This window comes from Aquarana catesbeiana, linkage group LG05, assembly GCF_042186555.1.
Source record: "Aquarana catesbeiana isolate 2022-GZ linkage group LG05, ASM4218655v1, whole genome shotgun sequence".
NCBI classification, from domain to species: Eukaryota; Metazoa; Chordata; class Amphibia; order Anura; family Ranidae; genus Aquarana; species Aquarana catesbeiana.
In genome coordinates this window covers 632,631,922-632,647,081 of record NC_133328.1, presented here as the reverse complement: position 1 = coordinate 632,647,081, position 15,160 = coordinate 632,631,922, and the positions used below count along the sequence as shown (strand labels likewise).

Genomic DNA, 15,160 nt, shown 5'->3' with positions numbered 1-15,160 from the left:
GTTATGTCATGTTAGTTGTATTAATACACCCAAAGTGCTGTATCAGCAAAACAGTTGTTTCAAACCACGACTTTACATACATGAAGTTTGCGTGTTCTCCCTGTGCCTGCATGGGTTTCCTCCGGGTACTCCTACACTCTGGAGAAATGCTGGTATGTTAATTGGATCCTGTCTAAATTGTCCCCAGTGTATGTATGAATGTGAGTTGGGGACCTTAGGATTGTAAGCTCCTTGAGGGTAGGGACTGATGAATGTGAAATAATAGTAACACAGTATGAATATGGGTGGCATGATGATTTGTTTTGTGTTTGTTATGTATGTTTTAAAGTGATGGGACACATGGACAATTACAGGTAACAAGTCAGTGGAATGTTGGTCATTGCAACTTTTAGAAGCAAGAAAAATATTTTGTCTGTAAAGTGTGACCTTAAAAATACTAAAAATTGTATTTCTGACTTAAAAATCATGAATAATTTGATCTATATAATTTGGGTATAAAAAAAAAATACTTAAAATTGTAAAATCGTGTGCAATGTGTAGTCATTTTGCACTGTGGTCAATTTAATATAAAAAAGAAAACATAAAATTATTATATTTGCTTATTCTAAAAGAAAAGATAATCTAAAAACTGTGAGCAGAAAATCGTAAAATTAAATACTTGCCGGGGTGGCTAATCATGTGGTCATTGGAGTCATACCCAATACATTTAATAAAATTGATAAAAATAATTAAAGTAAAATGTTAAAAGATTAGTGACGTAAAAAAAAAACATTTTTCACTAATGATTAAAGTTTAAAAATAAGGAATGGTGTTTTATAGTTTAAAGGAGCAACGAGCCCCCACTTTTCTTTGACACGGGTTAAATTGCACAGCTTGTGTGTGAACAGCTGTATTGTCATGCAAATTGAGTGAGCTGAGTGAACTGTAAATAAAAAAAAAAAAAAAAAAAAAAAAAGGAAAGTAATATACCTCCTAATAATGTATATTTAATGTGTATTAACAGTAATCTTTGTTTTCCATAGAAGAAACAGTTTTTTGAAGAAGTTTTCCAATGTGCTCAGTATGGTGAAGTATAACTGTCTTTCAAGACAAAGGGGAACTTATAAAAAAATTAGTTTTTTTTGAGCTGCTCATTTTTAATCATGGTGAATAATAGTTTTTTATAGTAATGGTATAACATACATAAAATCCACGTGGTAACATTTAGTTTGACGTCAAACAATTTTTTGGTATTGGAAAAAGTGCTCTGGTAAAACATCTAAGAAAGAAAATGTTCTGTATGTTTACTGTATGCTAAATATCTCTAACCTGACCCCCATATACTATCTAATAAGTGTTTTAACCCCTTGATTGCCCCCTAGTTAACCCTTTCACCACTGATCACCGTATAACTGTTAGGGGTGACGCTGGTTAGTTTGTTTATTTTTTATAATGTCAGGGCACCCGTCATTTATTACCTAATAAAAGTTTAGCCCCCTGATCACCTGGTGGTGATATGCATCGCCCCAGGCAGCATCAGGTTAGCGCCAGTACCGCTAATACCCACACATGCACCGTATACCTCCCTTAGTGGTATAGTATCTGAACGGATCAATATATGATCCGATCAGATCTATACTAGCATCCCCAGCAGTTTAGGGTTCCCAAAAACACAGAGTTAGCGGGATCAGCCAAGATACCTGCTAGCCCCTGCATTTTGCCCCTCCGCCCGGCCCGGCCCAGCCCACCCAAGTGCAGTATCAATCGATCACTATCACTTACAAAACACTAAACACATAACTGCAGCGTTCGCAAAGTCAGGCCTGATCCCTGCGATCGCTAACAGTTTTTTTGGTAGCGTTTTGGTGAACTGGCAAGCACCAGCCCCAGGCAGCGTCAGGTTAGTGCAAGTAGCGCTAACACCCAGACACGCACCGTACACCTCCCTTAGTGGTATAGTATCTGAACGGATCAATATCTGATCCAGTCAGATCTATACTAGCATCCCCAGCAGTTTAGGGTTCCCAAAAATGCAGTGTTAGCGGGATCAGCCCAGATACCTGCTAGCACCTGCATTTTGCCCCTCTGCCTGGCCCAGCCCACCCAAGTGCAGTATTGATCGATCACTGTCACTTACAAAACACTAAACGCATAACTGCAGCATTCGTAGAGTCAGGCCTTATCCCTGTGATCGCTAACAGTTTTTTTGGTAGCGTTTTGGTGAACTGGCAAGCACCAGTGGCCTAGTATACCCCGGTCATAGTCAAACCAGCACTGCAGTAACACTTGGTGATGTGGCGAGTCCAATAAGTGCAGTTCAAGCTGGTGAGGTGGCAAGCACAAGTAGTGTCCCGCTGCCACCAAGAAGAAGACAAACAGGCCCGTCATGCCCATAATGCCCTTCCTGCTGCATTCACCAATCCTAATTGGGAACCCACCACTTCTGCAGCGCCCGCACTTCCCCCATTCACATCCCCAACCAAATGCAGTCGGCTGCATGAGAGGCATTTTCTTTATGTCCTCCCGAGTACCCCTACCCAACGAACCCCCCCCCCCCCAAAAAAGATGTCATGTCTGCAGCAAGTGCGTGTATAGGCGTGACACCCGCTATTATTGTCCCTCCTGTCCTGACAATCCTGGTCTTTGCATTGGTGAATGTTTTGAACGCTACCATTCACTAGTTGAGTAATAGCGTAGGGTACAGCATTCCACAGACTGGGCGCATTTTCACAAGGTCTCCCAAGATGCCATCGCATTTTGAGAGACCCGAACCTGGAACCGGTTACAGTTATAAAAGTTACAGTTACAAAAAAAAGTGTAAAAAAATAGTTGTTGGTTTCTCTCTCTCTCTCTCTCTCTCTCTCTCTCTCTCTCTCTCTCTCTCTCTCTCTCTCTCTCTCTCTCTCTCTCTCTCTCTCTCTCTCTCTCTCTCACTTTTTTACAGCACCATGCATGTGAGGTATCACCGCGAAGCTCAGATTGAGGGCAGTAATTTTAGCAATAGATCTCCTCTGTAAATCTAAAGTGGTAACCTGTAAAGGCTTTTAAAAATGTATTTATTTTGTTGCCACTGCAATTTTAAAGCATGTCATGTTTTGTATCCATGTACTCGGCCTAAGATCATCTTTTTTATTTCATCAAACATTTGGGCAATATAGTGTGTTGATTAAAATTTAAAAAAGTGTGTTTTTTACCCAAAAAATGCGTTTGAAAAATTGCTGCGCAAATACTGTGTGAAAAAAAAAATGAAACACCCACCATTTTTTAATCTGTAGGGCATTTGCTTTAAAAAAAATATATAATGTTTGGGGTTCAAAGTAATTTTCTTGCAAAAAAAAATAATTTTTTCATGTAAACAAAAAGTGTCAGAAAGGGCTTTGTCTTCAAGTGGTTAGAAGAGTGGGTGATGTGTGACATAAGCTTCTAAATGTTGTGCATAAAATGCCAGGACAGTTCAAACACCCCCAAATGACCCCATTTTGGAAAGTAGACACCCCAAGCTATTTGCTGAGATGCATGTCGAGTCCATGGAATATTTTATATTGTGACACAAGTTGCGGGAAGAGACAAATTTTTTTTTTTTTTTTGCACAAAGTTGTCACTAAATGATATATTGCTCAAACATGCCATGGGAATATGTGAAATTACACCCCAAAATACATTCTGTTGCTTCTCCTGAGTACGGGGATACCACATGTGTGAGACTTTTTGGGAGCCTAGCCTCGTACGGGACCCCGAAAACCAATCACCGCCTTCAGGCTTTCTAAGGGCGTAAATTTTTGATTTCACTCTTCACTGCCTATCAGAGTTTCGGAGGCCATGGAATGCCCACGTGGCAAAAAAAACCCAAAATGACCCCATTTTGGAAAGTAGACACCCCAAGCTATTTGCTGAGAGGTATAGTGAGTATTTTGCAGACCTCACTTTTTGTCACAAAGTTTTGAAAAAAGAAAAAAAAATTTTTTTTCTTGTCTTTCTTAATTTTCAAAAACAAATGAGAGCTGCAAAATACTCACCATGCCTCTCAGCAAATAGCTTGGGGTGTCTACTTTCCAAAATGGGGTCATTTGGGGGGGTTGTGCCACCTGGGCATTCCATGGCCTCCGAAACTGTGATAGGCAGTGAAGAGTGAAATCAAAAATTTACACCCTTAGAAATCCTGAAGGCGGTGATTGGTATTCGGGGCCCCGTACGCGGCTAGGCTCCCAAAAAGTCCCACACATGTGGTATCCCCATACTCAGGAGAAGTATCTAAATGTATTTTGGGGTGCAATTCCACATATGCCCATGGCCTGTGTGCGCAATATATCATTTAGTGACAACTGTGTGCAAAAAAAAAAAAAAAAATTGTCACTTTCCCGCAACTTGTGTCAAAATATAAAATATTCCATGGACTCAACATGCCTCAAAGCAAAAAGCTTGGGGTGTCTACTTTCCAAAATGGGGTCATTTTGGGGGGGTTATGCCATCTGGGTATATTATGGCCTTCAAAACTGTGATAGGTAGTGAGGAGTAAAATCAAAAATTTACGCCCTTAGAAATCCTGAAGGCAGTGATTGGTTTTCGGGGCCCTGTACATGGCTAGGCTCCCAAAAAGTCCCACACATGTGGTATCCCCATACTCAGGAGAAGCAGCTGAATATATTTTGGGGTGCAATTCCACATATGCCCATGGCCTGTTTGAGCAATATATCATTTAGTGACAACTTTTTGTAATTTTTTTTTTTGTCAGTATTCAATTACTTGGGACAAAAAAATATTAATATTCAATGGGCTCAACATGCCTCTCAGCAATTTTCTTGGGGTGTCTTCTTTCCAAAATTGGGTCATTTGGGCAGGTTTTGTACCGCCCTGCCATTTTAGCACCTCAAGAAATGACGTAGGTAGTCATAAACTAAAAGCTGTGTAAATTACAGAAAATCTACCCTAGTTTGTAGACACTACCAAAGACATGTGGGCGAATACATTTTGGCCTAAATGTATGACTAAAATTGAGTTTTTATTGGATTTTTTTTTATAACAAAAAGTAGAAAATATTTTTTTTCAAAGTTTTCGGTCTTTTTCCGTTTATAGCGCAAAAAATAAAAACCGCAGAGGTGATCAAATACCATCAAAAGAAAGCTCTATTTGTGGGAAGAAAAGGACGCAAATTTTGTTTGGGTACAGCATTGCATGACCGCACAATTAACAGTTAAAGCGACGCAGTGCCAAATTGTAAAAAGTGCTCTGGTCAGGAAGGGGGTAAATCCTTCCGGGGCTGAAGTGGTTAAACACCTATGATGATAAAAAAAAAAAGTAATGAATGTATTACTACATGTATGTCAGTGTTACTACATTGAGTGTTAAGAATTACTTGGGTATTATTAAGATTTTAAATTAGACCTGTCACAGATCGTCAGCTTTTTCACAGATCTGTCTCCTCTATTCCCAAAGATCAGCAGGTATGCTGGTATTATTAGTGTATTGGTATTGGCATTTAGTTCCAATGCTTTAACATATAAGGTCTGCGGTTGTATCTTGTCCCACAAAACTTGTTTTTAAGACTAGATTAAACCTCCTGTTGCTAATTGAAGTAGCTACATGCCCAGCCAGTGCTGCCTTTTCAAGCTGAAGCAGATTGCCCTAGGCTTTGAATAATAATGTCCTAAGCAAGTCTGCCTTTGTGTCTCCAAGTGTATTTGTAAACTAGTTTCCTGTTCGGTGACACCATGCAACTTCACTACCCTTATAGATTCCTGTGTGACTGTCTGCATGGCTACTCATTTCTAGCTGTTTATGTGTCTTTGTGTATCTGTCCCCAATGTCTGTGTGTCCAGGCACACACCTGTTAGCTTGAATTTTGCTCCCTACTGTTTAGTGATCCCAGCACCTCAGCGCTGCAAGGGATTCTCATTTGTCCATTGGCCCTTAGTACTAGGTATCTGCCTGCTTGGGTGAGTAAGAGGGCCGCAACCAAAAACTGTCTGCAGCACAAAACCATCTCTACCATCAAGAGCTCTGGAGAAGACAAGGCAGTTCCTTAGACTCTGGGCCTCGGCCCTTTCAAGGGCCCTCACCATTGTTGCACGTGCGGACATGCTGCGTTCTCCCCAGATAGTACCATTAGGTATCCTTCCTGCCTTAGAATCCTTGTACACAATACTGTATCTCCTGTGGACCCTGAACCCCAGTACTGCACTATACTCCTGTCATTCTTGTAAATCCTTGTCTATGTTCCTGTAGGATCAATGGTCCAGGCCATACGTGATAGCCCCCCTTCTGAGAAGCTTACTGTTCATGATAAATGTTTATGGTCTAGACAGTTTAGTTTAAATGACAGTTGAATAACATTTTACACTAAATGAGAATGGTTTCTCCTTGTATTAAGACGTTTTTCTTTTCTTCCAGGTCTAAGGCCCCTTTCACACGATCGGACCGTTCAGGTCCGCCTGTCAGTTTTGATGGCGGACCTGAATGGGCGCTCCATGTTAGTCTATGGAGCGTCGGATGTCAGCGGAGACATGTCCGCTGACATCCGACCCCGTCCGATCTGCTAAAATCAGACGGATGGCCCTACGTCCAGGTCCATCGCTGGCGGATCGGATTGGGTGAGATCTGATGAAAACGGATATGCTGTCCATTTTCATCCGATCCCTCCATAGGCGGCAGCGGCGCTTGATAAGCCCCTCCCCGCTCAGTGAGCAGAGAGGGACCTGTCATCTGCCAGCTCAGCGGAGATCAACGGACTGATCTCCCGCTGAGCCGGCGGACCGAGGCGGGCTCCGTAGAAACAGGGGTCCGCCTCGTGTGAAAGGGGCCTTACCTCTAGAACATAGATTTACTTCAGCAGTAAAAAAATTCAACGGCTTTATGGGCATTTTTGTTAATGATCAAATGTTGGACTAACAATCTGAGTGACGCAATCCTCAAAAATCTCCTCCCTCATTCCTTGGCTTTATGACATGAGCCACAAACAGCATTGATGGAAAAGCGTGCTTTCAAAAGCTTTTTAGATGTCTAAAGAACTTTGATACTTATCATGTCAGCTGTCTAAAAAAAAATCACAGCTCAGTTTGCTATAATTGCAAAAAGATCTGCACACCTACTGGAAGTTTCTTGTCATGTGGACTGCGATAGTCCTGAAGAAAAGAAGATTATGTATGAACATTGGATGCCTTCTTAAGGTGTTGCAATGGAGTCTTATGGAGGACGAGCTGTCAAAGTTACAGAGGAGGAATCAACTAAAGACTTGGTGTTCATACATTGTTAGACCAACGTGTCATTTTTGTTTTTAGACATTTTTGTATTTTTATTTTTGTTTAGCCTTGCAAAGCAAAATGAGATTTTTCTGCAGAAGTAAATTGGGTACATAAATTAGGAGGAACATGAACTAGAAGAATAAATATTTAAACTAAGATTAGGCAGTTGGAGGGAGATGTTGGAATTTAGAAGCGATTTATAGGAATTGTAATTTTATCTGCCTTTCCTTTGCAGTTTAGGTTGTGCATGTGTTATGAGACTTAGTTTGTTCCATTTTCCCAATATCATTGCCTGTAATATTCACATCTAGTTAGGCCCCACACAGCTTTAACTGTCACCAAAAGAATCTCTACACTGAATAGTCAAAAACCCAACTGTCCACAACCAGTGTGTGAATTGTTTGTTATATTGCTGTTATGTTATGTTTTGTTAGTTATGTGATCAATTTTTAATTTGACCAAGAGAAGGGATTGATAGGGTAAATGGAATAGCTATTTATTTATCAAACATTTAGTTATGATTATCAAAACATGTATTCTGATTAACCAGATATATTGGATACAAATATGATAGAAGTCATATGAGTTCACAGCTGTTTTGGTGATCAAATGCCATTCACACCTTCAGCTGTTAAAAGGTCTACCTCTGGCTTTCCCACAGAACTTGGGAAGTGACATGTATATGTTAAATGACCATTTGCATATCAATGAATCTGACCAAAGAGTTGAATGGTACTTCAAAAGAGTCCCATTCAAGGTGCCACCCCCTGTAGAATGTATAAATTGTACTATGAGGCTCTCAGCCATTGCAGAACAATCATATTGAATGTCACCATGTACTTACTGTATTGTTCTCCCTGCCTATAGCTAAAACTATAGGCTTGAATATTAAATACATTTTTTTGAATGCGGTTCAGCAGTCAAAATGTCATTGGAAACCCCTAAGTTCTGGGATTTCCCTATCAAGGTCATCCTCCAAAAGTCTTCTCCTCACTGTGTGTGCCGATGTCCTCACACCTGCCTCCTACCATTCCTGAGCTCTGCCCTGGTGGTGCCCCCGATCCCGCAGCTGAATCAACTGTAGAAGACAGTCCTGGCGCTTGGTGGACTTTCTTGGACGCCCTGAAGTCTTCTTCACAAATGCAGTGGAAATGTTTTTTTTTAATGGGATCAAGTTCATTTTCATGGCAAAGAGGGACAAATCTGATCACTCTAAATAACATTCTGTAGAATATACAAATCACCATCATAAAAACAGAGGCAGCAGACTTTGTGAAAATGAATATTTGTGTCATTCTCAAAACTTTTGGCCACGGCTGTATTGTATATATTTGAAAGCATTTGTACTTCACATTATTTCTTCACACCTGCCTAAAACTTTTGCACAGTATTGTACATGTACGCAGCAAAATGTTGAATTTAGATATTTCTTTTATAATATTGAACACTTCACATATTTGAAATAAACCTTATCAGTAATGCAAATGTAAAGGAATCCTCCAAAATAATGAAATAATATTTGTCCTAAATAACGTAATTCAGATTTGTATTTAACCGAATTCTTAAACCTGCTTTGATTCTAATGAAGAAAACGTGGCCTGTCACTACCTTCATGTATCAATGGCATGCTTCCATCCCTGGTTATATTACAGAAAATTGGAGAACGGAGATGGGACTTTATATGAAGCATGTCATTGTAGGTGATAAATATACATTCAATTATATTCATTTGGATTTAGTTTGAGGTCGTTAACCCGTCTGGGTTGTCCATGATTGTTTTAGGCCTACACAAGTAGAATAAATAGAATATAGGCATAATCATAAAAGATGAAATATTTGTATTAATAATCACAATTTTATGCAGACAAATCAAGGGACATAAACTGATACAATTCCTGCAGAAAAATACAAGAGTCAAAAAATATATGACAATCCAAATTTTACATAAATCACATGATAAGAATACAAAATCAGAGAAAAGTTCATTGAATTCAAGATAAGAATAGGCTTAGCTCGGCACCCTTAGTTTATAACCCGACGCGTTTCTTGGTTTCCTGCCAGTCATCAGGGGTGAGATGCACGTATTTTACTAAAAAAATTGTCGTGACCTGGGGGGTCCCAAGAAATTCCCTTGATTTACAGGGATTTCCTCTCACTTCCTGTTTGGCTATGGGACAGGAAGTGAAGGGAAATCTCAACAATGGGACACAGATGGCAGAAAAAAAAAATCTGACGGGGGTTATAACCCTCCCTTGATCTATCCAAAATGAAAAAAAAAGTATTGCCTTCAGTTCTACTTTAATGCAATTATGTATTAATTAAAAAGCTTATTTTTTTGTCTACATAGAACTGTTGTATATATCTGAATTAGTCTTGATATCACTTCCTGTAATCACCTACACAGCAGCATGGGGGGGAGGGGCAGCACTCTGAGCCAATTAGAGCTTTACAGCTTTGTACACTTCTGTCTGACAGCAACAATAAACTACAATGAAGATAACAACCAACTTCACTTATTTCCTTCATTTTGATCTGTTAAATATACAGTTGAAAGAATATTGTTATAGCTATTCAATCAGTGTGCAAATCACCCTGTGAATCCTGCCAGAAATCCAGTGCTGTCCTGTGCACTCTGCAGTCTGATATTAACCGCTTCCAGTCCGGGCCAATTCTGACATTCCTCTCCTATATGTAAAAATCAGCATTGTTTTGCTAGAGAACTGCCCAGAGCCCCCAAACATTATAGATTGTTTAAAGCAGAGGCCCTAGAGAATAAAATGGTGGGTGTTGCATATTTTTATATTTGCACAGCGTCTTTTTAAATGCAAATTTTTTTGAGGAAAAAAAAACGTAATGAATTTTAATGCACACACAATTTTAAAACACAATATATTACTCATATAGTGAAATATAAAAGATGATGTTATGCTGAGTAAATAGATACCCAACATGTCACGCTTTAAAACTGCGTACGCTCGTGGAACGGCGCCAAAAAATGACAGTACCTAAAAATCTACAGTGTACAGTACCATGAGTGAGTGGGGTCATCCTAGGACAGGAAGTGTGTTACTGGCAGGATCTCTAGGTAAAAATAGAAAAAAAAAAGACTGAAAAAAGAAAACCAATGCAGTCACCACATCCAAGTATTGGCAAGCTGCAATAGTGTACATTACATTTTCTGACAATGTAGAATAATAATACAAATTATAATCAATGATAATAGTCTTATCCTGACCACTAACACTTAGAGCCAGTTCACACCACATGCAGTCCAGTGCATTTTTTTTCTGCATCAAAAACACATAGAAAGTAGGTTATATGGTTTAAATGGCATCGTTCACACCAGTGCTTGCAGTTCCAGTGCGTTCCAGTTCCAGAAAAAGTAGAACATGCTGCATTTTTCCTGCACTTGACTGTACTGGAACGCTGTAAAACGCATCAAAAACGCATTGAAACACACTTGTCCTTATTTATGGTTAAGAAAAAAGAGGGGAAAAAAAACACCGGACTGCATCAAAAACGCACTGGAATGCATCAAAAACGCGCATGCAGAAAAGCACCTGGAACGCATCCAGGCCAGTTTACACCATAGAAACGCAGTCGGGATGCGCTCCAGATGCTTTTTTAAATGCACGTTTTTGATGCGTTTTTGATGCAGTCCAGTGCATTTCTCCCCCCCTTTTTTTTCTTAACCTTAAATAAGAACATGGGTGTTGCAGTGCGTTTTTGGTGCGTTCCTGTGAGTTTTTGATGCTTTTTACAGCGTTCCAGTACAGTCCAGTGCAGAAAAAATGCAGCATGTTCTACTTTTTTTCTGCAACTGAAACGCACTGGAACTGCAAGCACTGGTGTGAACGATGCCATTGAAAACCATATAACCTACTTTCCATGCGTTTTTGATGCAGAAAAAAAAACGCACTGGACTGCATGTGGTGTGAACTGGCCCTTAATGAACCCCTGAAAACCCCAAATCCTATTATTGTCATTATAAAGGGCCAGTTCACACCATAGAAACGCAGTCCGGATGCTCTCCAGATGCTTTTTTTATGCATGTTTTTGATGCGTTTCATTGCATTTTTGGTGCGTTTTTGATGCAGTCCAGTGCATTCCCCCCCCCATATTTTTTTCCCTTAACCTTAAATAAGAACATGGGTGTTCCAGTGCGTTTTTGGTGTGTTTTACAGCATTCCAGTACATTTCAGTGCAGGAAAAATGCAGCATGTTCTACTTTTTTTCTGGAACTGGAAGCACAAGTGTGAACTATGCCATTGAAAACCATATAACCTACTTTCTATGCGTTTTTGATGCAGATAAAAAATGCACTGGACTGCACGTGGTGTGAACTGGCCCTTAATGAACCCCTGAAAACCCCAAATCTTATTATTGTCACTATAAGAGAATAAATCACACTTTCCTGTGCTGAGATTTCTCAATGCTGTGATTGTTTGTGTTGGGAACCTTTAGATTTATGACATATGGAATATGAATCTTCTGCATTATTCCATTAGTTACAAATAATCAGATTCAGATTTCTGTGATGTCAGCAGGTTTGGGCAGATTTTCTGTTATATTATTATTTCTCACGTCGCCTTTCACCCCCAGATATTGTTATAGAACCTTTTCCTACCCATAACCCAGCATGGAGGGGCTCAGTGAAGGTGGTGGTGAAGGTGTGGAGGTGTCGGATCGGGTCACACAGATCATAAAAGGACAGCTGCCCGGCCTCATAATCCACATAGATCCTGACTCTGTTACTGGAGAGATTGGGAGATATGCTGATCCGTTTATTGTCATGTCTTAGATAACACCCAGTGCTATACCTTAACAAACCCCAGGACTTGTTATTATTTCCAATCCCTGCCTGCCCTTCTCTCCTCTCTATACTGGGATAACACATCCCGACTCTGTACTCTTCTGACTCACTGACATCCACTTCCCAGTAATGTCGCCCCGAGGAAAATCTCTGACTGCTTAATACCTGGGGCCAGAACTGAAATCTCTCTGGTGTTTCTGGACGATTCTGCTTTATATCTGACCTGGATACAGTTTTCATGTCATCTGATATCTGTAGATAATTATGAGCTGTGTTCACATCCAGTAATATGTCTGAAGCTTCCTGTATATTGAAGAATACATTTACCTCTTTTATCATATCAGATAACCCCGTGTGTAATGTGTGTGAGATTCCAGCCACATCCAGATCCCCTCCATCATGGAGGAGTCTATCATGTCTCTCTCTGTCCTCATCATCTCCCTCCTCAGTATCACACAAGTCCCCTGTGTCTGATTCCTGTAGGACAGTCAGTGGGTCAGTCATGTTACACAGCTCCTCAATGTCCTCCATCTTCCTGGACAGATCCTCCTTCATTATTTCCAGCTGATGGATCAGATCAGACAATGAGATCCGCTCTTCCTGGCTGGAGATGTTCCTCAGGACTCTATTCTCCAGGTCCTCCAGATGTCTCCTGAGCTCTATGAACAGGGCAGTGACTCTCTCTGTTAGACCGGCTGATTTTTCTTGTACTTTTCTCCTGCGATCCTGCAGACTCTGGACTCTTTTCTCCGTCTCCTCTCTCTCTGTCATCAGTTTCTGCAGAACATTTCTCAGTTCCTGTTTCTTCTTCTCGGAGGCCTCATCCAGAGTCTCCACCTTGTGTCCCCGGTGTTCTCCGGCCAAACTGCAGGACACACAGATACAGGCAGAGTCCTCAGTGCAGTAATATTTAAGAAGTTCTCTATGGATGGAGCATTTTCTGTTCTCCATGGAAGTGGTGGGATCAGTTAGGACATGTTCTGGTGATGTGCTGTGGACTCTCAGGTGATCATTACATAGAGAAGCTTCGCATAGCAGACATGATTTTACAGCAGGTACAGGAGAGTGATAGCAGTAAGTACAGAAGATTCCAGTCTTCCCTTCTTCCAGCTGAGAAGATCGGAAAGCCTCCACTATGTTACGTAGTGTTATGTTCCTCTGCAGTACAGGCCGATCCTGGAACTCTTCTCTGCACTGAGGACAGGAATAACCTCCAGATCTCTCCTGTGTATCCAACACACCATCAATACAGACCCGGCAGAAGTTGTGTCCACATCTCAGGTTTACAGGATCTGTATAAATGTTCAGACAGACGGAACAGTCCAGCTCTTGTCTCACATCAGCAGACGCCATCGCTGACAGCAGAAGAGAGAAATGAAAGTGAAAGTCTCTGAGACTGAAAATCCAAAGTCATCTCACATTTCTTGGCACAGGGTGGGGCTGAGCTGGTCTTGCAGCTTTTATCTTGAGGAAGTTGGAGGACAAATAAAAGTTTACATGTTCTATATGTTGATACACATTGTACTGATTCTTAGCTTTAAATTGCTTCTACAGACAAGACACAAAGTTAAGTTATATAATGTAGTGTGAATACCGGTAGATATTTGCATGTTTATGCTTTTTGTTTTTTGTGTTTAGGAGAAAATAATTTCCAAGGTTAAAAGAAACCTGTCCCGAGACATATACAAGTGGTTAAAAGTGTTTTTACTATGAATAGTGTAAAAGGAGGAGCTGGAACATACAAAGGTGGGCAGAAAAACCCCAAACTCCAAAGCAGGCGGAACAGAGCCAGGAATTATGGCAGAGACAAAAAATGCTCCTTCACTTTGCTCCTAGCAATTCTTGTATTACATGTACAGTGTACACTCCCAGATCACTTCCAACAACTCTAAGAACAGTTCATTAAAAAAAATATATATAAAAAATCAATGACAGAGAAGGATGTGGATGTCCTTGTCCCTTCTTGATGAGGCACTTAGGGCTAGTTTACACTTGCTTCGAAACAAGGCTTTGGAGAGGCTTGGTTAAACACTTTAATACCCGGCACTTAGACACCTTCCTGCCCAGGCCAATTTTCAGCTTTCAGCGCTGTCACAATTTGAATGGTCATACAACACTATACCCAAACAAATTTTTTATCATTTTGTTCCCACAAATAGAGCTTTCTTTTGATGGTATTTGATCACCTCTGTGGTTTTTATTTTTTGCCAAGGAATAAAAAAAGACCGAAAATTTGGAAAAAAAACAAGTTTTTCTTTGTTTCTGTTAAAATTTTTTGTAAATAAGTATGTTTTCTTCTTCTATGACGGGCACTGATATGGCTGCACTGACGGGCACTGATAAGGCGGCACTGATGGACACCGATGAGGTGGCACCAATGAGGTGGCACTGATAGGCAGCACTGATGGACACCGATGAGGTGGCACCAATGAGGTGGCACTGATAGGTGGCACTGGTATGTGGCACTGATGGGCACTCATAGGCGGCACTGATGGGTACTCGTAGGTGGCATTGATGGGTACTTATGGGTGGCACTGATGGGTATTTATGGGTGGCACTGATGGGTACCTATGGGTGGCACTGATAGGTGGTATGGATGGGCTTGGATGGGCAATGACAGGTGGCACCGATGGACACTGATGGGTGGCACTGATGACACTGATTGGTGGCACTGATGACACTGATGGGTGGCATTGATGGGCATCACTGATATATAATGGTGCCAGTCAGTGCCCATTTGTGGGCATTGATTGGCACAGATTGGGCATAATTTGCACATGTGGATGGCCATGGGTTACATACATGGCCATCCACATGTTGCCCCCTTCCCTGGTGGTCCTGGCGGTTTCCCTGGTGGTCTAGTGTGGGCATCTGAGGGGGGCTGCGCTGATAAACAATCAGCACAGACCCCCCTGTCAGGAGAGCCGCTGATCGGCTCTCCTCTATTCGCATCGATCAGAAGCGAGTGAGGAAAAGCCGATCAATGGCTTTTCCTATTGACATCGTGATCAGCCATGATTGGACACGGCTGATCACGTGGTAAAGAGCCTCTGCCGGTGGATCGGTGTGTCAGACTGACACACCGCTCCACCGATCGCCACTATGTGCGCCCCCGCGGGTGCATGGCGGC

The 15,160-nt window shown here is 41.1% G+C and overlaps 1 protein-coding gene across 1 annotated transcript; it reads right to left on the bottom strand.

Annotated features, from left to right (window-relative positions):
• Positions 1-10,667: 10,667 nt before the first annotated feature.
• Positions 10,668-13,415, bottom strand: LOC141145565 (E3 ubiquitin/ISG15 ligase TRIM25-like). Its single transcript, XM_073632364.1, has one exon. It carries the CDS (start codon positions 13,381-13,383, stop codon positions 11,791-11,793), a length of 1,593 nt encoding a protein of 530 aa, XP_073488465.1. The 5' UTR covers positions 13,384-13,415; the 3' UTR covers positions 10,668-11,790.
• Between the last annotated feature and the right edge of the window lie 1,745 nt (positions 13,416-15,160).

Excerpts from the sequence above, each read along its gene's own strand:
- LOC141145565 (XM_073632364.1), bottom strand. The coding sequence starts at position 13,383 with ATGGCGTCTGCTGATGTGAGACAAGAGCTGGACTGTTCCGTCTGTCTG.